Source organism: Ascaphus truei, chromosome 17 (assembly GCF_040206685.1).
Source record: "Ascaphus truei isolate aAscTru1 chromosome 17, aAscTru1.hap1, whole genome shotgun sequence".
In the NCBI taxonomy this organism is placed as follows: domain Eukaryota; kingdom Metazoa; phylum Chordata; class Amphibia; order Anura; family Ascaphidae; genus Ascaphus; species Ascaphus truei.
Window position 1 is genome coordinate 41530735 of NC_134499.1, and position 23559 is coordinate 41554293.

Below are 23559 nucleotides of genomic sequence, written 5' to 3' on the forward strand. Positions count from 1 at the left end.
CATGTGGAAGAGTTTCAGGTATGCTATATTTGCATGTGGAAGAGTTTTAGGCATGCTACATTTGCATGTGGAAGAGTTTTAAGCACGCTATATTTGCATGTGTAGGAGTTTTAGGCACGCTATATTTTCATGTGTAGGAGTTTTAAGCATGCTATATTTGCATGTGGAAGAGTTTTAGGCATGCTATATTTGCATGTGGAAGAGTTTTAGGTATGCTATATTTGCATGTGGAAGAGTTTTAAGCATGCTATATTTGCACGTGTAAGAGTTTTAGGCATGCTATATTTGCATGTGTAGGAGTTTTAAGCATGCTATATTTGCACGTGTAAGAGTTTTAGGCACGCTATATTTGCATGTGGAAGAGTTTTAGGCACGCTATATTTGCATGTGGAAGAGTTTTAGGCACGCTATATTTGCATGTGGAAGAGTTTTAGGCACGCTATATTTGCATGTGGAAGAGTTTTAGGCACGCTATATTTGCACGTGTAAGAGTTTTAGGCATGCTATATTTGCATGTGTAGGAGTTTTAGGCATGTGTAAGAGTTTTAGGCACGCTATATTTGCACGTGTAAGAGTTTTAAGCACCCTATATTTGCATGTGTAGGAGTTTTAGGCATGTGTAAGAGTTTTAGGCACGCTATATTTGCATGTGTAGGAGTTTTAGGCACGCTATATTTGCATGTGTAAGAGTTGTAGTCACGCTATATTTGCATGTGTAAGAGTTGTAGGCATGCTATAAATGCATGTGGAAGAGTTTTAGGCATGCTATATTTGCATGTTCTCTACAACATATATATATTGAGGGAATTGCTGCTTTTAATTAAATGACCATGACGTTGATTGAAAGTCAGTGCCATAAGCCAAACCCTAGTCAGGTGGTTTATTCGTAAGGGTTTAGGCAATACACGTTCAAATCATTTTTCGCTTAGAATTTGAGTATTATTAGCTTGGACAGGAAAGAACATGCATGAACAGAGCTGTACACAACGATAGCAATAAAAGTGCCCTATAGGTCAAAATAGTTTATATATAGCACAAAAGTAATACTATTTCAGTAAGCATAACTTTCATTGTCAATGTCTCTATGTACAGTTTGTTCTCTAAACAATGCTGCTCTACACATAGCAAAACGGGGACTCGTAAAACTCCTGTATTTATGAAAATCATTAATTAATGATTAAATATAGAACATTTCTGCATAATGTCTGTTCAAAACTAATGTGGACCACAGTTTACCATGTAACTTAAAAATAAATACTATTTTGCATAATAATTCTAAGTTAAAACTTAAATGTATCACAAAGGCACAACTGTAAGAGCTAGCACAGTGTACAGTATACAGTGAGATGACAGCTAGAATACATGTACAGTATACAGAGAGATCACAGCTAGAATACATGTATCTGATGCATTGTGTTCACTGTTACCAAAGTTATACTACTGGTCTCCATACTGCGGACTGTATGAGTATGGTTTTAAGGAGGAGGAGATTGGTATTACAGATGGATTGTTGGTTATTTTGCATTATTGGTAGCAGATATGTTATGAGGGTGTTAAAGATTACGTTCTTGGCGCTAGGGTAGTCATTGGTCATATATGTTATTTACTGAAATATGCAAATGCTTCCCACTTTGTGTTCGCCATTTAGAATTTTTTTTCCAAAATTAGCACATTCATTAAACTTTTCGCCAAACTTTCTGCCGCTGTTTAGTTTATGTATAAAAGTGTTAAGCCATTTGCCAATATTTCCAATCTTTCCCAAATGTTGTAGGATACACAGATAAATGATGTATTTCATACTGATGCCTCCTACCATGCTGAAGTACAGTATAGTGTGTGTGTGTGTGTGTGTGTGTGTGTGTGTGTGTGTGTGTGTGTGTGTGTGTGTGTGTGTGTGTGTGTGTGTGTGTGTGTGTGTGTGTGTGTGTGTGTGTGTGTGTGTGTGTGTGTGTGTGTGTGTGTGTGTGTGTTGTATGTTCATATATATCTTTATTTATATAGCGCCATTTATGCACACAGCACAGCAGCAACAGCAACAACAGCAGTAACACACGTGACATAATAATATAACACATAAAGGGAATAAGCGCTTCAGACATAAAAATAACATTAGGAAACGGAGTCCCTGCCCTGAAGAGCTTACAATCTAAGTGGTAATTAGGGAGAACTTACAGAGACAGTAGGAGGGTGTTATGGTAAGTGTGTCTGGAAGGGGTCAGTGCATCAGAGATGTATAGTATCAGCCAGCGGAGTTGCCCATATATAATATAAGTTTCATAACTCTTGAGTATATATTAACAAAGCGTTGTATTTATGGCAATATTAATAACTGGCTAGTAACATGTGAAAATAACAGAGTAGTATGTTATACGTATATGTGCTGTTCCTTTAGATCAGCGGTGGCCAACTCCAGGCCTCAAGGGCCACCAACAGGTCAGGTTTTCAGATATCCATGCTTCAGCACAGGTGGCACAGTCATTATGACTGAGCCCTTATTGAGTCACTGGTGCTGAAGCAGGGATATCATGAAAGCCTGACCTGTTGGTGGCCCTTGAGGACTGCAGTTGGCACCCTGCTATAGAAGCTGTGGTGCTGGTGTCTTTTTTGACACTTTTTTACAAGTTACAAAGTAAAGATTTGGAATAAGGTCTATTTTTTTTATTGAGGAGAACAATATGATACTTGAAATTTAATTGGGCTCAGCATTACAGAATCTGTATCAATTAAAATGTTATAATGCGCAGCATAATTTTCAGTTACAGTAATAGACAACTAATTTAATTAAATCTTTGCTGACCTTATCTGCTTAGTGACTTTTAATCTGTGACAAACGTTGAACAAAGATCTTCATTATTATCAAATAATTGCTAAAAAAAAATATCCATTTAATTTCCTTAAAAAAAATGTTTGTGTTGTATAACATGCATGCCATTTTACCCAAATGTAAATACAACGAATCCTTAATTGTTAAGGACACGGCCGATGCAACCATTAGGCAACCTAGAAGGTTGCCTAGGGTGGCACATTTTGGTTAGCGGCAGTGGAGGCTGAGAGCAGAGCCGCGGGTTATCTCTGTGGTTCCACTGCAGCACGAACTGCTATTCAGGTCAGTGGTAGTTATGTATTTAATGAATTCATCTTAGTGATTTTTTTAAATCTGTCACTTAAGCGTAAGAACTTCGGTATCTTCTGTTGTTTTTTTCCTGACACAGTTAAGTCATGGTGAGTAATTAAATGTGACAATAACAACTCATCACCATAAAGTTGCAGCAGTATGCTCCTTACTTGACATAGTACAGTTCCAAAGTGTGGGGAACCAGCCTCATGCGAGGACAAATTGCTTGTGCAGCCAACACAACATAGACACACAATTTCCTCAAAATGGAGGTCTCCTCTAGGACAGAGGTACAAAATAGGGCTCTACTCACAAGTTCACAATGCAATTCTTCAGTTATTGTAACAGCCAAGCACAGAGCAGAAACAATGTTTCAGGTCCCATATGGACCTTTGATCAGGTGATATGGACCTTTTGCAATTGCATTGTGAACTTGTGAGTCGAGCTTTACTTTGCACCTCTGTCCTAGAGGAGACCTGCATTTTGAGGAATTTTTTGTCCTTACTTGGCATGTCATTACCCAGAATCCCTACCTGCAGTTGAACCACTGAAGGACATGTTACTGCATGGTGAATATTCCTTCCTTTTCCTCCCCTTTATTTGGTTACTGGGTGAATACAGAAATATGAGTATGTTATAATTAGAGTAGATAGGACAAGACCAATCTCACGTAATGTAACTATGTATTTGTAACCATGTATTATTTGTCATCATAACTCTATGCCCAGGACATACTTGAAAACGAGAGGTAACTCTCAATGTATTACTTCCTGGTAAAACATTGTATAAATAAATAAATAAGACCAACAATGAATCCATTCTTGAGGTTGATCCATAAATTAAAACCTCCAAACTGTAAAATAAAACGAAGTTTCAATAACGATTTCAAAAGGTTATATTCTTCTGCTTGGTTTTAGAAGGCATCAGCCATCTGATTTAACCTATTAAAAGTATCGCTGCCATTTATTTACTTTGATCATATGTTGAACGGAGCCTTTCAATCAAGCCCAATGAGCTATTAAGTTGACACTTAGATCAATACTAAGATACTGATCGCTTGCACAATTATGGCTTATCTGGTACATTTTATAATTTGAAAAACAGATGCAGACAAATTGCTTGATTTATCTGTCACTTTTAGAGTAAGCTGCCTGATTGTTAATTCTTATCATTGTAAACCAGTAAGTACCCATCAACATTTTGACACTCAGGAAACAAACATTACGCTGCTGATTAGACAGTAAGGCAGTGATTCCCAACCAGGGCTCCGTGGAGAAGTCTCAGGGGTTCCGCCTACGGACCACAGACTGCGGGCCTCATGTGGGCCGCCCGCACTCACTGTGCGGCCTGCGATGGTTTTCTGAGATCAGACTCCAAAAGACTGTTCATGGTCCCAAGGCTCAACAAAGTATCCGGCCGCTCCCCCTTCTCTTACCGTGCCCCCCAAAACTGGAACAACCTACCAGAGACTCTCACATCCACCACCAGCTTAAGTTCTTTCAAATCTAAGGCTGTCTCACATTTTAATCTGGTCTGTAACTGCTACATAAGCCTATAATATATATTTTCTTTAGCTGTGCACGCAATGTCTTGTATATAATGTATACCCTGTTCATTTATGTAACTGTATTTGTAATCATGTATTATTTGTCTTAACTCTGTGCCCAGGACATACTTGAAAACGAGAGGTAACTCTCAATGTATTACTTCCTGTTAAAACATTTTATAAATAAATAAATAATACAAGGGGGAAGTGATGTGAGATGTAGGGGGAAGGGTGATGTGAGATGCAGGGGGGAGAGTGATGTGAGATGCAAGGGGGGAGTGATGTAAGATGCAGGGGGGGGTGATGTGAGATACAGGGGGGAAGTGATGTGAGATGCAGGGGGGTTGGGTGATGTGAGATGCAGGAGGGGTGATGTGTGATGTGGGGGGTTGGGTATATGAAGATGATGATGATGAGGGGTCCAGGGGAGATGTGAGGACAATGATGATGATAAGGGATGCTGGAGGAGATATGAAGTTTATTATGATGAGGGGTGCAGGGGAGATATATGATGATGAGGGGTTCTGGGGGAGAGATGATGATGATGATGATGATGATGATGATGATGATGATGATGATGATGATGATGATGATGATGATGATGATGATGATGATTTTACCCGTGTGGCCCGAATCTGTTTTCCTTGGAGCAGTTCGGCCCTTTTCACTTTACAAGTTGTTCAGGTCTCCGCAAGAATTTGAAAAGGCTTGCAAATAATTGAGTAAAAAAATGATAATTATTAAGGTTTTAACATGTAGGAAGGTGATTTATTCAAAAGTATGAGTTAATTATGATTTATTAACCCTTCTGCTTTACACATCTATTTTGTGATTTACCCCTGTCGAACCTCATACTGTATGTGTCATCCAGATAGGGGTTCCCTGAAATTTTACGAAATACGTCAAGGGTTCCTCCAAACAAAAAAGGTTGGGAATCACTGCAGTACGGTGTAAAGGAAAGGAGATTTTTAATTCCTGTTGTAAGTACTTTCATTTCACAATAAAATCTTGTGAAAGCTAGAGCTTTTGGATTAAAGCTAGCGGATCGTACAAATCACAAGAAATGTACGTCAACTTAAAACAACGTCTGATTTCATTATTTGCACAGAAGTGAGGAAACGGATTGAGTTTCTCTGACATGGCAAAATGTAAAGTGGATTACAATGTTAAGAAATATTATTGTTAGTCTCGTGTTGTCTTCAAATTTATATTTTCGTCTAATATATAGTGAGCATATGTTTTCTAGCAGCATGTCACAATAATTTGCTATGACATATCAAATCTATTGTGTAAATAATTAAGTAGAATGTTAACATTTTACTTCCGTAACATGCAAACTTTTAAGCTTGTTAACAAGATGTAAAATATAACACTGTGTTCAAAAGCATCCAGAGAACATCCATTAGGAGACTGAATTCACACTCTCCATTAAAATATAAACATGTTATATAAAACACCAACCGCAGATATTGATTTTCAAGTCAGATCCCAAAAGGACAATGTTTAAGAAAAAGGAAAAATGTGTAATTCTACATTGTGTATATACATTTAATATTGTAAATGCATTAAGTATTATTTCCCCCCCCCCCCCTGTGGGTTAGAAAACTTCCCGAGTCAAACAGTTGGGACAAATATAAAAAAACGTAATTAATAATTCAAACAAATATAATAAAAATGTATCAAGATGCAGCCTTGTTGGTGATGGAGAAATACATATACAGTAGGTACTTTTAATGGACCAAGATGACAATGAGTCACAAATGTTCTGTGGTTGAGCTAATCATTTTTCATACATGTTATATTGATCTGCTTTTTGTGAGTACGGGTGGAGTCCCCACTTAATATTTGGTCCTTCTGAAGTACATGATAAGCATATGGAAAGTAGAGACTTTTAAGCCTTGAAAGCTTGATTTTGGCTAGAGATATACAAATCTCACTCGCTGCCAATGTGGGGAGTTAGTTTCAGGCGCAGATACGGTATCCGCCGCTCAGTCTAAAAAACGCACGTTTGCCAACCGCATGCACTACCCCCGGCCACCACATGTGTTTGCAAATGTTATGACAAATGATTTGCCTACAACTTCTGGTCCGTGAAGAGGTTAGTGGGAGAGAGAGACCTATTTTACTAGGATTGTGTGTGCGTGCGTATCACGGGAAACCTCCCTTTAAACAACATGTGGAGAGACACCTGTGCGCAAAACAGAGCATGCCTGAGAACCCTGGGATATATACTAATGGAATATGTAAAGTATATTTTAATGACTCCTCTTAGCAGGTATCCCGGGTTTCCCAGGTATCCCGGGTGTGCACTGTTTTTAGCACAGGTGTCCCTCCACGTGTTGTTTGAAGGGAGATTTCAGAAATGTATGTCAACTTCAACAAAGTCTGATTGAATTATTTGCCTAAAAGAGAGAATTTGGGAGTCTAGTAAATATGCCGCTCTGCCCCTCTGCCCCTCGTGCAAACCCATCTTTCAGGGTCAGGAAGTTCTGGTTGAATCTAATGTCCTAACATTCACATGGGTGGAAGGTTTTACATTCATGCAAAAGAGGGAACGATGGCGTTTTCCGGAGTATTTTCTCAAACTTTTAGGTTCAGACTGACTAAATAAATCTGTCTGTGAATCGAATTTTGTTCAAAAACCAGTAAGAAATGTGCCCACCTCTAATTCCCGCCACCCCTGTGAGACAGCGTCGTGACTCATACTTTTCAATTTAACGGTATTACAAACTGCAGTTAATCTATATATTTATATTGTCTCTAACATGAGTTGAGGGAGCACTCAAAGGGTGTTACATTTGTAGTTACAGATGTAAAATTATTGTACTCATTCACACATCAATGTTTTAAAAAACGCGTTAAATGAACCCGGCAGTAAGTGAAATAACATCGGCTACATCTGTATAGTACAAAAATATATGGTATTACCCATTGGTCAAAATATTATCACATTGCTAGGTGGACATGCAACAAATTTAGGGGTAGAATTATATTTTCTTTATTTTTGCTTTTATTGACCATAACACTCCATACCTTACTGTATTAGTCACTCCGGGTCCAGTATATTAATATAGGAATATGTACTCTCTTTTTCTGACTAAGAGAATGTACAGAACACAGAGAACATTGACACATACAAGACACAGCTGTATTTCAGTTCTTTTCCTCTTGACCACTGCTTCTCCTGTATGAGCTTCCATTGCAAACACTGGATGTCATATATTCTGTGATAATCATCAAAGCAGCAAAAATACATTTAACATTTTCATAATTTATTTAAACCCCAGGAGATTATTTCTGATTGTCATTGTATAGTTATCACTATTGAATGCAACAGCTATCCCTGTTAAAGTAATCTTTATGGTACAGGTACTGTACGTGTAAAGTCATACAGAAAGAGCAATACAGCCATTAAATACAGATCCATTTTTTTTCTATGCAGTTTTATAGCCGGGGGTTTAAGGTGCCAGTTTTGTCAGATAAGATGGAACTGTTGCATTTAACACATGTTATTTATCTGATTCCTATTTGTATGCTTTACAACATGTTAATTACTTAATTGTATATGTGCAGAATAGCAACACATGTCAGAATGATATATTAAACTACAGCTCTGGGATCTTGTTCTTGAAATCAATATCCTGCCTGCAGCACTTTGTGAGCATGTTAGACAGTAAGAATTTGCAGCCCGCTTTGTACGTTTCCGTAGTCTAAGTGCACGAGTGTCTTTATTGAACATATATTTGTGGATTTATCCTTGTCTTAAAAAAAGGCTGTTTACAATTGAAAGAAATTGGCTAAATTGTTAAGAAATTTAGGAAAAAAACATGAAAATCTTGTTTCACAAATGGGATATGCAAAGGAAGGAATATAAAAATCTTACATTTTCTTTCAACCTTTTGCCATATTGACCAACTCTAAGGCCCATATTTAATATTATGTGAATATTCATTTAAATTCTTCAGCATAGGGAAGTTGGCATCGTAGAATACTAAATAAGCAGCCTAAATTATTCCTGACTTAAAATGTCATGCAAGTCGTGTCCACTTAAACCACACTCTGTATATTTAACATACAATGCTCCACTTTATACATATTTCTAAATCCCAAAAAAATTGTACCATGATACCCAGTAATCAAATGTCAAATAAAGGCTCTTCATTAATCACATTAAAGGGCAAAATAATTCAAGTGGAAAGACAAAGATACTCTAAGACAAAAATACATTTCCAGTCCTCTACTGACTTGCAAACATTACATGCTACCCGGTTAAACAGAATAAATCTATATATAAACCCACTATACTGTAACTATTTTAATGTCTGGTTATCTATATAAAGAATGTTTCCAGGGAATAGTGCATATAAACATGCATACACACATACACATTCACATATACATACATGTAATGCACATTTCCCACTTCCTCTCAACATCCATGATCTGTGATGAAGAGCCTCTTTAATTTTCATCACAAGCTGAGCAATGGTTCCTGAAATAGCTGGAGGGATACTGTAACTGTCTGGGCCATATACAAGATGTATACAGGATGTATACAAGATGTATGCAGGATGTATACAGGACGGTTAAGCGATACCCCAAGTCCCTTTGAGTTGGCTGATATTTTGATCGGTGGGGTAAAAATAATTTTTTGATTTTTTTTGTCCATAACTCCATTCTAATCAAAAAAGTTCTCAGCCAGCATAACATTAGGAACCATCACTTGCACCCTGACATCAGAATTAATGGAAACCTTGTACTTATGCAGAAAGTCTTTCCCCAGCAACATAGGAGTTGGTAAGTTAGACACGATCACTGCACTGTATCTAATGCCAAATGAAGATCGAGGTAGCAGGTTTTACACTGCCACATGATAAAAGTGTTTGCCATCAAGATCGGAGATGCCTTGTAAGACAAATGCAGTTGTCCTTACACTAATGCAGCCATCACCTTGCTGACAATGGTAACTGCTGCACAACTATCCAGAATGTATGCTACATTTTGTCCATTTATCAAGACTTGCAAATGTGGCCCCACAGAATCATCCACATTAGCAACTGAACATGTTAAACAAGTTGTTGGATCACACTGAGGTTCAATACTAGAAGGGCCCTGGACATTCCCGATAGGCCTATGCTGAGATGGTAGACAGGTGATAGCCACTCTTTTCTCTATGTTCAGGTCAGCGGTGCGAATTACATGTTGGACAATTCCGCCTGAACACATCGGCTCTCACAAGACCATATTATGAATCTGGCACCTGATTTAATCCCCCACGGTATTCTATTGGCCATACTGTGATTACTTGTCCATAAGCTGTAGTCTCGTGAATTCCCCCAAATTTGTCATACAGTTCCTGCAAGTCTGTGAAAACCCGGATTATTAAAATGTGGTACAATGCTTCACAGGATAACATCAATCTGATGCGAAAGCTTTTTGATGGTTGTTAATAAAGGGTCTGAAACTTTCTGTCCAGATTGCATACAAAAGCTAGTAAGAATTCACCTCCAGTTCCTTGCTTCTGGTCAGTGAGACATCAGGGGAAAAGGATCCAGCGTTTTTTCCTCTCAGCCTCACACAGCCTGCAACGTCTAGCAACCCGCAAAGGTAGAGTTCGTGAGGAAGTGACAACCTCAGCATTAGCCACGCCCTACGCGTTTCGTCATCTATGATGACTTCATGATGCTGGATTCTTTTCCCCTGATGTCTCACTGACCAGAAGCAAGGAACTGGAGGTGCTGGTTCCCGGAGGGATTTCCTGTGCGGTGCACCCGACCGGAGGGACGTCATTTCCGGTTGCTCAGACCATGCGGAGAGCAGACAGGAGAGGACTCCATTGCTGATACCAGACGGCAGTACTGGCTTATGAGAGCCTATCTCATACCTGCTTTTAAACCCTGTACTTTTGTGAGTGGGCATTTGACTGATTTTATTGTTCTATAAACTATTTGTTATACTTTAATGCACTAGGTGTGCGCCTGTTTCTTTTATTTTCTTTATATATATATATATATATATATATATATATATATATATATATATACAGCTGAACCCCGTTATAACGCGGTGCTCGAGGTCCACATAATAAGACTGCATTATAACTGGGATCTCGTTATAACCGGGATCATGAAATGGCCGCCACGCGAGGACTTACCCGGCAATTGCATGGTATGGTAAAATGATTATTTTATGTTTATAATTGATAAATTATTATATAAAATACTAATTTATAAATGATACCATACCATGCAGGAATCATGACCCTTCATAAACTGGTAGCGATTTGGTACCGATAATAGAGTCAATGACATCACACCAATCCTATGGTGTAGCACAGCATTGCGCAAACTGGGGGACGCGCCCCCAGGGGGGGTGTGAGATTTGTCTGTGGGGGCATAGGCGGTTGCAGAGGTCCTGCTCTCTTCCCCTAGGCATTTAAATTAAATGCCGGAGGATCGCTTGAGGCCTCTGCAACTAACTTACTGGAATTCTGAAGAGCTGCAGGGATGCGTTGCCATGGCAATGCGGCGTAATTTGCGGAGTGACATCACATGTCCATCTCCATGGCAACAGGGTCACGTGATGTCACGTCACGTGACCCGCTGCTTCATTTGACACCACCGAGCAAGGTGAGCGGGGTGCGAGAGCAAGGGGGAGCAGGCAGGTGGGCACAGCTGAAAAAGTTTGCGCTCCCCTGGTGTAGCAAGTAGAGAATCGGTAATAGTGTATGAAGGGTCATGGGTTCAATTCATGCATGGTATGCTAAAAGTGTGTGTGTGTGCCTTAAGAGGAGATATCTGCAGATGCCAGGTAAGTCTTCGCGCAACGGCCATTTCGCTAAAAACTTGGAGATGTTTTTAAATCGGGAGCCAAGCTCAGACCGCGTTATAAGCGGATTTGCGTTGTAGTAGATTGCGCTATAATGGGGTTGAGCTGTATATATATATATAATAATCCAATGCACAGCCGGCACACCATTTGCAAGTACATAAGATTTGGTGCTTATCCCATAAAGCAATAACAGACCATACGATACCGGTTGCAACACGACATCAAGGGACAGCACGCAGGTAAGTAAATCATAAATTTTCTATATTTGATAGAAGACACAAAAACTGATGTTTCGATCCCCCAGTGGGACCTTTCTCAAGGTGGTGCACTGGGGCACAGAAACGTCGGTTTTTGTGTCTTCTATCAAATATAGAAATTTAGGATTTACTTACCTGCGTGCTGTCACTTGATGTCGTGTTGCAACCGGTATCGTATGGTATATATATATGTATATATATATATATATATATATACCTTTATATAGAAAATCAAAAACTAATAGACAATACCGTTCTGTGGCTAACAAAATGCTTTTATTTGTGTGAGCTTTCGAGATACACTGATATCTATAGCTATATCTATGTCAGTTAAGAAAGGTCAGAGGTACATAGCATTTAAAAAAAACAAAGCTAGAATAATCAATATGATATATATACCCACACACACATTTACACATACTTTACACATGCGTTGTATACATTTATATATATATATATATATATACAAAACAGAAATATAAAGGAGCGCCTAATGCAACAACCTGCCTAACTGTGAGTAGGTTAGCTACTCTGGTGTAACAACCTATGGGGTGGCCAAGGGGGATAAAATAAATATAAAATATAAAATAGAACCTATGTTATTATAAGATAAACATATATAACAATAGTTTGACTTTAATATAAAAAATGCGTACAAATTAAAAAAAAATTTAATTAAAAATATAATAATAAATGTTTCAATGGAATGATACCAAAATATTAAAAAACATAGTTTAAAGGGTTTGCTTCAGGTGAGGCTTGAACTCACAACCTCGGCATAGCTTAGCATATACTGACATATAAGTACCGTGCGCTAACCGATTACGCCACTGGAGCATGTTCCTGTTATATATATATAAAACGATATTTCCATCATAGTATTATATCCTTGACCTTTGTGAGTCGCGAAAAAAGCCAAAGCTATGTCAGAGTTTGCAACTGATTCGTCACATATTAATTAAATATGCATTTCAATTACTTTTAATATGCTACTTGGCAACTCTAAAGTCACTAGATTTGCTTGCAAAATTCTCAAATGTGCTAGATTAATGCTGAGACTATAAATAGGGCAGCACTTTATGAGATACAGTATCATTAGATGATATTTCACTGGGGTTTTTGTTTGCCTTCCTCTGGATCAATATACAGTAAGTATGGATATAGGATGAAGTATCTGTCGTGTAAATTTATAATAGGTTGAACTTGATACACGTATGTCTTTTTTCAACCTCATCTACTATGTATGTATGTATGTCTTTATTTATATAGAGCCATTAATATACATAGCATTTCACAGTAGTAATACACGTGACAATCATATAAATACAAATAATACAAATAACAGATCATGGGAATAAGCGCTTCAGACATAAAAATTAACATTTTGGGAGAGAAGTCCATGCTCCGAAGAGCTTACAATCTAATTTTAAACCTCATCACTATGTAAGGAAAAAACGAATGGCGCACAGCCAGGGAGCCAGGTGTGGAGTAAAACTGCTTCTTTATTGGTGCATGCAGGGAGACAAGTAATCCCCTTGGTGGGACAAAGACAGGAACCTCCTACGCGTTTCGGACCTGGGGGTCCTTTATCACTCCTTGATAAAGGACCCCAAGGTCCGAAACGCGTAGGAGGTTCCTGTCTTTGTCCCACCAAGGGGATTACTTGTCTCCCTGCATGCACCAATAAAGAAGCAGTTTTACTCCACACCTGGCTCCCTGGCTGTGCGCCATTCGTTTTTTCCTTCTGTCTCTATCTGGATTCCGGATCCCTCATGGCTGGCACGCCTGTCCACCATCCCTGGAGATGACGTGAGTGGGGTTTTATGGTCTCTAGACTTTCATGGTTAAGTGTGACAGTTGTCTTTGAGGACTTACAAGTCTTTATTTACCACCCACTCCCACTGGTATTTCCAGGGTTATATGTTTATCAATCATTGAATTGGATGGAGTCGTCCTGGGTTTGAGCACCCTATTTTTCTCATTCATCTGACTCATCACTATGTAACCTCATGTTTCAGTCACTGTCTGGTGATATACCGCTAATTGCTTTAAAAATCTAAGACTCATTTTGCAACATTAATAACCCTTTGAGGTTTGTCGAAACCTTTTACTAAAAATCAGCTTTTCGGGGGGGAAAAAGACAATGCATTTTGGACAGTTAAATTACTTAAAACATTTCAAGGAGCGTTAGCGAATTGTACTGAGATAGATTCACACATTTCTAGTAATGAAGATCGTGACACTGATACTGGCAGTATTTACTCTTCCCACTGACCTTGTGGTAACTTCTTTGTTTGATAAAAACAATACTGTACAGTATATACAGTATATACAGTATATACAATTTTGTATTGTTTTTAGTACAGGGGTGGCCAACTCAAGTCCTCCAGAGCTACCAACAGGGCAGGTTTTCAGCATCTCCCTGCCTCAGCACTCGTGGCTAGCGGTGCTGAAGCAGAGATATCCTGAAAGCCTGGCCTTTGATAGCTCTGGGCGACTGGAGTTGGCCGCCCCTTCTTTAGAAGCTTAATAAGTTATACTATTAACCTTTTTTTTAATTTTTTTTCAGATCAACATTTAACCTTATAATCCAGTCTGAGACACCATCAAAATCAATTTGAGATTTTTTCAATCCATCTTTATAACCCTAGTTAAGTAACAAGGAGCCGCGAAACTGCTGTCCACGTGGACTGGTGCTGAAATCTCCCGTCTGGCTACCAGGCACTGCCACTCCAAACCAAGAGACATGGCAACTAATGGAACTAAAGTTGTAGATGGACAGATTTCCACGGAACTTAGTGAAGCTCCCATCACTAATGATAAGCCAAAAACCCTGGTCGTTAAAGTGCAGAAGAAAAGAATAGAAGATCCTGAGAGAGATACGTGGAATGGAAGATTTGACTTCCTTATGTCCTGTGTTGGTTATGCAATAGGGCTAGGAAATGTGTGGCGATTTCCATACCTCTGTGGAAAAAATGGAGGAGGTAATGCTAACTGTTTATTTATATGTTTATGCATGCATTTGATATAAAAAGGAACAATATGCTCATAAAATCTTATTGCATTTGAACTTTTAGTATCCATTAATACAGCTACCATTACCACTAGCACAGCTAAATAAACAAATAGTTAATGATTACATTTATAGAATCCCCTAAGGAAACACCTTTTTCATCTTTACATTAACTAAATTGAATCAATTTGAGCTGTATACATACAGTACATTGTTTGTTTCATCATAGCGTACTCCAAGTCTGCACTGAAGATTCCTTCTGAACTGGAAGAAAATGATCTGACATCCAAATGAAAGCGTTAGGACTTCACACTGTGCTGAGTGTTGTCTGGCATTTCTTTAGGTGCTGCAGAATTGCAGTGCGAAGTTTGATGTTCAAATTAAAAAGATGATCAGAATGAGGATATCTCGCCTCTGAGGGAATTGGTCATTTTTTTCTAATGATACTACATTCTGCTTTTCAGTCAGAAACTCATGTTTCGGCCAGACACTTCTATGGGAGTTTCTATGCGATCGTGCCCCAACTGACACAATTGCAGCTTAATGAATAACACCCTTAGAGTGGGACATTTTACCTCTAACAACTAATACATGTCATTATTATTGTTTATTTGTAAAGAGCCTACATGTTCCGCAGTGCGGTAGAGCCAGTTACAGAGATGTAATAATGACAAACAGATTGATACAAATATGGACAAATATTCACAAACAGATACAGAAGGTATTGGGGGCCTGGTCCTGAGAGCTTACAATCTAGAGAGAATAAGGGACAATGTTAAAACAAAAGGTAAAGTGGCTGCTCATGGTGTGATGCAGTATACATACCTCAGGATGGAGTACAGCATGGTCCTGCCACACAGCTGTTCCCTTTCATTGAAAGAAATTGATCTTTTACTCAAATCTGGGTGATTTTGTTTAATCTGGACTGGGTTTAAAAATCGTGTAAATTCTACTCATATAAAATTGCATCTGCACTCTTTCATGATTTTAAGTATGGGTTACTTAGATTAAGATATACATTTTTTTTTATTAGCATTGTAAACAACATACATTTTTTTTCACATGATCTTATTGAAAGTGATAACCACATACTCCCTGTTTGATTTATACAGGGGCTTTTCTGATTCCATATTTCCTAACGCTAATTTTTGCCGGAATGCCACTGTTTCTTTTGGAATGTTCCCTTGGACAATACACATCTATCGGAGGCCTTGGAGTTTGGAAACTTGCTCCAATGTTTAAAGGTATAGTTGAGATATGTATACATCATTTACTCTGGTGTGTTTAATTAATATTGCCTTATTTCATAGTTGTTCGCAAATTCATGTTAATTCCATGCTATTTTGTATAATGTAGTAAGTAACAGAATTTATTTTAGGTAAAGATTGTCCTAGCACATAATAAAACATAACGACTTTATTCCAACAACGAAAAGAGCAACAACAGCTCAAGCCCTTGCAAACGTGACAAATTACAGTTCATGCCAAGTGCTGAAATCCCTACTATAGTACTGAACTGGAGTAGCCACATGCACACTACTCATAGTCCCGTCTGTGTGACCAGAGGCGCCAATCCACTTCAGTAGTAGGGATGTGGCCAGTAACTCCATTATGGAAATACAGAGAAATTGTATTTTTATATGTACTTTTTTTTTATTTGATTCCTGTAAAAACAAGTTCAAAGGAGCTTCTTGGCGATGTGATTTGCTGCATCTCTAGTTAAAGCCTCTATACCTGCCGGCTATTGGAGACAAAGATCTAGAAAAGGTTACTCTATAAACTGCAGTAATAGCATCTCCTCTATATCCAGTTATCAATCTGAGTTACTCAGAACCTATCCTATTTGTAGAGAGGCTTACAGCAGGGGTAACCAACTCTCATCCTCAAGTGCCTCCAACAGCTCAGGTTTTAAGGATATCCCTGCTGCAGCACAGGTGGCTCAGTCTTTGACTAAGCCATCTGTGCTGAATCAGGGATATGCGGAAAACCTGACCTGTTTGTGACCCTTGCGGACTGGAGTTGGCTGCCCTGGCTTATACAGTGAGAGCGAATGGTTCACATACAGTATGGGGTTCTTTACCTGTGTCTCTTAAAACGTTTCCGAAATAGTGTTACTGTAATAAAACATAACATTCAGGGCTATTTATTTTCACTCCGACTCAAGATCTCCTTTTCATTATGAGTTTTACACTCAAACATGTTTGATCTGAGAATTAAAGGATATTTAGTGCAACATTTCTGTTTCAAAAACGTGCTTTTTCCCGCAGGTGTGGGACTAGCTGCTGCGGTTCTATCCTTTTGGCTAAATATCTACTACATCGTTATCATATCATGGGCTATATATTACCTGTACAGTTCTTTCACAACTGTAAGTATTCACAAATGGGCATTTAACTATCATTTCAATTCATAGATTAAAGCTGCTCTGTAAATAAATCCAAAACAATAAAAGCAAGTCTGCGTCTGCGTAAGGGAATAGCCACAAAGAAACTTCTGAATGTAACTAGATACAGAACAAATACAATAAGTTCCTTACACAATGAGTGTCAGAGTACTTTCCGTGGTTACAAACAAGCTGCAGATGTAGAGGGCTTAACTGTTCCCTTTCTAGGTACCGCATGCCCGGCATACTGCAGGACTCTGTGGCGACTTTACCATTGACTCTTATGGAGATTCTGTGATATTCTGAGGCATGCCAGGTATGTTGGGATGGAGGAAAAATGAAGCCCGCTACATTTGTATAGTAACTTGTGAAAGGATCCACAGGGTGAAATAAATCAGCTGTAATATTTCAATAAACACTGATTAAAGAAGAAACAAAGTATTCAATAAGAACAACGGAGAGGGAATAAATAAACATGTATCTTTTCTGTGTTTGGTTCTGAACAGATATTAAGTACTTTGGGTACTGTAAGTAACACAATTACAGACACATCCTTAAAAGACTGATTTGTAGGGCATATAGTATATCTGGTCAATTTCTCATTTTTAGTTCTCTGACATACAGTATTTTAGCAAGGAGTATGGTTAAAGATTAGTTGAGTTAAATTAACCTGTATCTTGTGCACTCAAATGTCTGATAAAACAATGCATTAATAATTAGAGTCCAGATGTCGTAAGCTCTGTTAAATCAGGGCAAAAAATGTCAGGTTACCTGAGTAACTTAGTAACTTATTTTAATACATTTAATACATATCCACAAAGGTAAGAAAACATTGCCAGCTGTTTAACATTAGCGTAGACTGGACGTCAGGTCAAATTATCACTGCCTAGAGTTAACTTCAGATAGCGTAACGCCTCTCTCTCTTTTAGGGATGACCTAAATAACGTCAGGGTAAATCCCTGCGTTAACACGAAGACCTTTAGTGGATGTGCGATGTTAGGGGAAACATTAGTAATACTGTAATGAGCGGACAGATGTAATCGTTCGTTTATTTCAAGTAGTAATACTGGGTTAACTTTAGGGTATTTTCTTTAGTGGATAGGCGTTACAATGAGGTTAGGGTTAGGGTTAGTGGATAGGCGTTACGATGAGTTTAGGGTTAGGGTTAGGGTCAGTGGATAGGTGTTACGATGAGTTTAGGGTTAGGGTTAGTGGATAGGCATTACGATGAGTTTAGGGTTAGGGTTAGTGGATAGGCGTTACGATGAGTTTAGGGTCAGGGTTAGGGTTAGTGGATAGGCGTTACGATGAGTTTAGGGTTAGGGTTAGTGGATAGGTGTTACGATGAGTTTAGGGTTAGGGTTAGGGTTAGTGGATAGGCGTTACGATGAGTTTAGGGTTAGGGTTAGGGTTAGTGGATAGGCGTTACGATGAGTTTAGGGTTAGGGTTAGTGGATAGGCGTTACGATGAGTTTAGGGTTAGTGCATAGGCATTACGATGAGTTTAGGGTTAGGGTTAATGGATAGGCATTATGATGAGTTTAGGGTTAGGGTTAGGGTTAGTGGATAGGTGTTACGATGAGTTTAGGGTTAGGGTTAGGGTTAGTGGATAGGCGTTACGATGAGTTTAGGGTTAGGGTTAGTAGATAGGCGCTACGATGAGTTTAGGGTTAGGGTTAGTGGATAGGCGTTACGATGAGTTTAGGGTTAGGGTTAGTGGATAGGCGTTATGATGAGTTTAGGGTTAGGGTTAGTGGGTAGGCGTTACGATGAGTTTAGGGTTAGGGTTAGTGGATAGGCGTTACGATGAGTTTAGGGTTAGGGTTAGTGGATAGGCGTTACGATGAGTTTAGGGTTAGGGTTAGTGGATAAGCGTTACGATGAGTTTAGGGTTAGGGTTAGAGGATAGGCGTTACGATGAGTTTAGGTTCACATCAGGTTAAATCGCCTAACGGAGCTTAGGGTATCTGGGCCGGCACTTCAGAACTTTGGTTTTGAAATGATTCACAATTATTTTTCTATTAAAGGTCCTCCCTTGGAAACACTGTGAAAACCCGTGGAATACAGAACGCTGTTTCTCCAATTACAGCCTTACCAATACCACTAATATGACTAGTGCTGTGGTGGAGTTTTGGGAGTAAGTTGTTTTCTAAAGTAATGTGAATATTCCTAGAGATGAGAGAGGAAGAGGTTAACTGTTTGATGCACCGCTACTTTTAGCTAAATATTGATTGTTGAAACATTTCTAATTGTCTTACCAACTAACACATTATTATTACATTTACCACACAATGTGCATCATACAACCTATAGGAGTTTAACAGAATTGAAAAATGTAAGAAAACATTTCAGAAACAACAGTAATCCCACGTGTGAGCATATTCACGTCTCAGACATGGCTGCACTCTGCCTTTCCCCATTATCTTTTAGCACACAGTGCTTCCACTGCAGCAAGGGATTCTGGGAAATGACATACAGATGAGCACATCATTTCCCAGAATCCCTGGCTGCAGTGGAAGCACGGTATCATGCTTGGAGATAATGGGGAAGGGCAGGTGTGCAGACCTGTCTGAGACGTGTGCATGTGCGCACACGTGGGATGTGTATATGCTATACACTGTACGGTGGAGGGGACTAGAGACTGTTTTAAATTTTATGTGATGTTATAATACAATTATTATTGTCTTGGTAAACCAGAGTGCTATCGTAGGATACTTGCTCTCTAGTTGTGTGTGTGTATACATATATATATATCTTTATGGGACTAGCACCACTATTACACCTTATTACATAGAGTGCCAGCTGCTTGACTTTGATTATATATATTATATTTATATATATATATATATATATATATATATATATTTTTATATATATATATATATATATATATATATATATATATATATATATATATATATATATATTTATATCTATATATATATATATCTAAAAACAAATCATGAATATCTGCCACTCCTGTAGTGATATAATGGCCTGGTGCTTATGTCATAAAAAATAATAAAGCATACATTACCAGCAAAGGTAAGGAGACAACAGCACTCAGAAGGTATAAGCAGCTATAAACTGTATTAAAGAAACTTGCACATATATCCAACGTTTCGGTCCGCTGAACGGGACCTTCCTTCCGCAGCCCCCCCGAGGAAGGTCCCGTTCAGCGGACCGAAACGTTGGATATATGTCCAAGTTTCTTTAATACAGTTTATAGCTGCTTATACCTTCTGAGTGCTGTTGTCTCCTTACCTTTGCTGGTAATGTATGCTCTATATATATCTATATATGAACACTCTTCCCATGAGTGCTAAAGGCCATGTCTCTTACACATAGAAATATGTAATGTAATGTCCATCCCTCAAGTCATAAATCACATACTGCACAGGGGGGAGGGATAGGTTTCAGTCACAGATAACATTCCAAGATGCAGTGTTTTTAAGTTAAACCTTTCTTGCTTCATTCATTGTAACATCGCCGGAAGAAGAGATCAGTGTATCTCGAAAGCTCGCACAAATAAAAGCATTTAGTTAGCCACAGAACGGTATCGTCTATTCATATTCATTTTATATATATATATATATATATATATATATATATATATATATATATACATGTAGAGGTATCAGTATATATATATATACATGTAGAGGTATCAGTATATATATATATATATAAAACACCTTCATACAAGGAACCCATCCTTTACATTTGGGAGTTGCATTAGTGCCTACATAAAATGTATTGTATACTACTATGAATAAACAAATTCTTCTGTTCTTAATGCTTTACATTTTTAATACATTTCAGGCGCAACATGCACCAAATGACCGATGGATTGGAAAAACCAGGACAAATCCGATGGCCGTTAGCAATCACATTGGCAATTGCCTGGGTCTTGGTGTATTTCTGCATTTGGAAAGGGGTTGGTTGGACAGGAAAGGTAAGGCGTTTAATCATTTCAATAATAGTTTATAAAACCTTTCACATGCTATCGTACAATCGAGCAGGGACGCTCAGCACGAGCCCCCCGCCTCGCCCACGCCAGGTGAGGTTTTCAGAATATCTCAGCTTCAGTACAGGTGGCTCAATCCTGATTGGTAGTATAATCAATCAAGAGTTATGTCTGCACACCTATACATGTATAACATAAGCAATATACTTGCGATTTGAAGAACCGGTGCTCCGTGGTTCAGGGAAAAAACCTGTCTGGTGTAAATTCAAAGTATATGAATAAAATGGAGGATCCAGGGCACTACGGGTTTGTAGAAAATAAATTTATTCTAGTCACACACTAGTGTGTGCCTAGAATACATTTCTTTTCTACAAACCCGTAGTGCCCTGGATCCTCCATTTTATTCAATTCTGATTGGGCCACCTGTGCTGAAGCAGGGACTGATTGGGCCATCTGTGCTGACCCAACCACGTGGGAGGGCTTGAGGACTGGAGTTGAGCATCCCTGCAACAGGGCAAAGAAGGGTGTATTTAGAAGTTCCTATCAAAACGTAATAATGTTTTTCATGTTATATTATTGAGTTATTATAAAAAAAACTTTATTAGTGTGATAAATGCTTCAATTACAGCATAGATAATGGCCGTGAATGCTTCTTTTAATGTTTTTGACATCCTACAAGCAAAAAATAATGTAGAGGAAATAGCAGCACATCGAGTGTTTTCTGCATCTTTTTGAAATGTTTCCAAAACCAAAATGATTTGATGTTCAACATGTCAGATTAGTATGAATACAACATGCGTTCGCAAATGTTAGTTATACTTATAATAGCAACTACAAATGAAAATGCGAATGAAGATAGAAAACTGAAAAAGCAGCGTCTCTATCCCTTGAAACAAGCGCAGACAATGTACACCTGTTTCTGTCTCTGTAGGTTGTATACTTCTCTGCCACATATCCGTATATCATGCTGGTTATATTATTCTTCCGAGGAGTGACCCTGCCAGGGGCAGTGGATGGAATTTTATTTTATATTACGCCTAACTTCAGCAAACTTTCAGATTCCGAGGTAATAACTACAAAAGTGTCATTCTTGTAATAACCAGCTAGTGATACAGTTGCGTATAAAACCTGAGCAATAATTGCCCTTGCTTCCGTGATGCAGGTTTGGCTGGATGCTGCCACACAGATCTTTTTCTCATACGGTTTGGGGCTCGGTTCTTTAATAGCCCTTGGAAGTTACAACCCTTTCCACAACAATGTTTACAGGCAAGTCAAATGTGAAATATGAATATGTTCATTTTGTATATGAAAAGTCCAGAGTATATTAGAAATAACCTTGGACATAAAGTGCAGAGATCAGCAAATAAGTCACGAACTCTCTTATTCCAGGAACAAACAAGTATATTATGTTTAAGAAAAATTATGTTTTTTTTTAAGAGAAAATTAAATGGACAAATGGTAAAGTTTTGTTGGCAGGATTTTGTGTGATGGGTCACAAGTGGATATATGAATATACACATAAAATGGAATGAGTATGGTGCACGTATATCTTAAACTATCCTTCTTTCTGCTCTAGGGACTCGATAATAGTCTGCTGCATAAATTCTTGCACGAGCATGTTCGCCGGCTTTGTTATCTTCTCAATTGTTGGATTCATGGCGCATGTTACTAAGAGGCCTATAGCACAAGTAGCGGCATCAGGTACACGTTTAAGAATTGTCTAAGTCATGTATCTGAAGACTTCATTTTTATTTATATCGTTGTGACTGAAGAATTTCAACTGTGTTGAATATTCTCAATTGGTTCACAGTAGTCCCTCCCAGTGAACTAAGAAACAGACTTTTATAGCTTTTTTATACAAAATACCCAAATAAGTTATTAGCGGTTAGCTGCTTAGGTAATGAAGCTGCCTGTAAATGTATTTTTATTGCATTTGATGGAAGCTGGGGATCTCCGGAGCTGGTATTAATGCATATTACCTCTGGAGTCTCCTGGCTTCAATCCGATGCAAAATTTTTAAAAACATTCCAAGTCCTACTCGCAAATCCCATCCCTATACCCTTGGGGTGACGAGATGAAATTTGCAAGTTGCTTGCAAAGCTACTAAAATAGCTGATTTTATAAAAAACACAAGTTGGAGTTGTTTTTCAAATCCCGCTCGGTGGGTTTGGACAGGAGCACAACCGCTCGGGGAGATGCACTTCCCAAACGAGTTTGGCAGGTCATCTGAGTTTTCTGAATAGCAAACTTGCCAAATTGTATGGGAAGTGCTCAAAATCCTTGACGAGTTAGTTATCGAAGTTACTAGAATAGGCCCCAATGAAGCAAGTGAGAAGGCGGGCCTCCATATGTATCTCAGTACGACTAAAGTGATCCTCAACCAGTGTGTCAATGGTACAAATAGTGAGATACATGGAATAGATCTAGAAGAAGTAAACAAGTATGTCT

The 23559-nt window shown here is 38.5% G+C and overlaps 1 protein-coding gene and 1 non-coding gene across 2 annotated transcripts in view; one reads left to right on the forward strand and one right to left on the reverse strand.

Moving 5' to 3' along the window:
* SLC6A1 (solute carrier family 6 member 1) overlaps nucleotides 1-23559 on the forward strand; it is a 109097-nt gene that overhangs the window by 72380 nt on the left and 13158 nt on the right. The window contains exons 2-9 of the mRNA XM_075574936.1: nucleotides 14319-14733; nucleotides 15875-16006; nucleotides 17029-17129; nucleotides 19172-19281; nucleotides 20967-21099; nucleotides 22043-22177; nucleotides 22274-22377; nucleotides 22688-22812. Coding sequence (XP_075431051.1) covers nucleotides 14496-14733; nucleotides 15875-16006; nucleotides 17029-17129; nucleotides 19172-19281; nucleotides 20967-21099; nucleotides 22043-22177; nucleotides 22274-22377; nucleotides 22688-22812 — 1078 coding nt within the window. The 5' untranslated portion in view covers nucleotides 14319-14495. The remainder of the gene's footprint in view (nucleotides 1-14318; nucleotides 14734-15874; nucleotides 16007-17028; nucleotides 17130-19171; nucleotides 19282-20966; nucleotides 21100-22042; nucleotides 22178-22273; nucleotides 22378-22687; nucleotides 22813-23559) is intronic.
* On the reverse strand, nucleotides 12494-12586 carry TRNAI-UAU (transfer RNA isoleucine (anticodon UAU)). Its single transcript is given in 2 exon segments — nucleotides 12494-12529; nucleotides 12549-12586. It is a non-coding gene; the product is annotated as a tRNA-Ile (tRNA).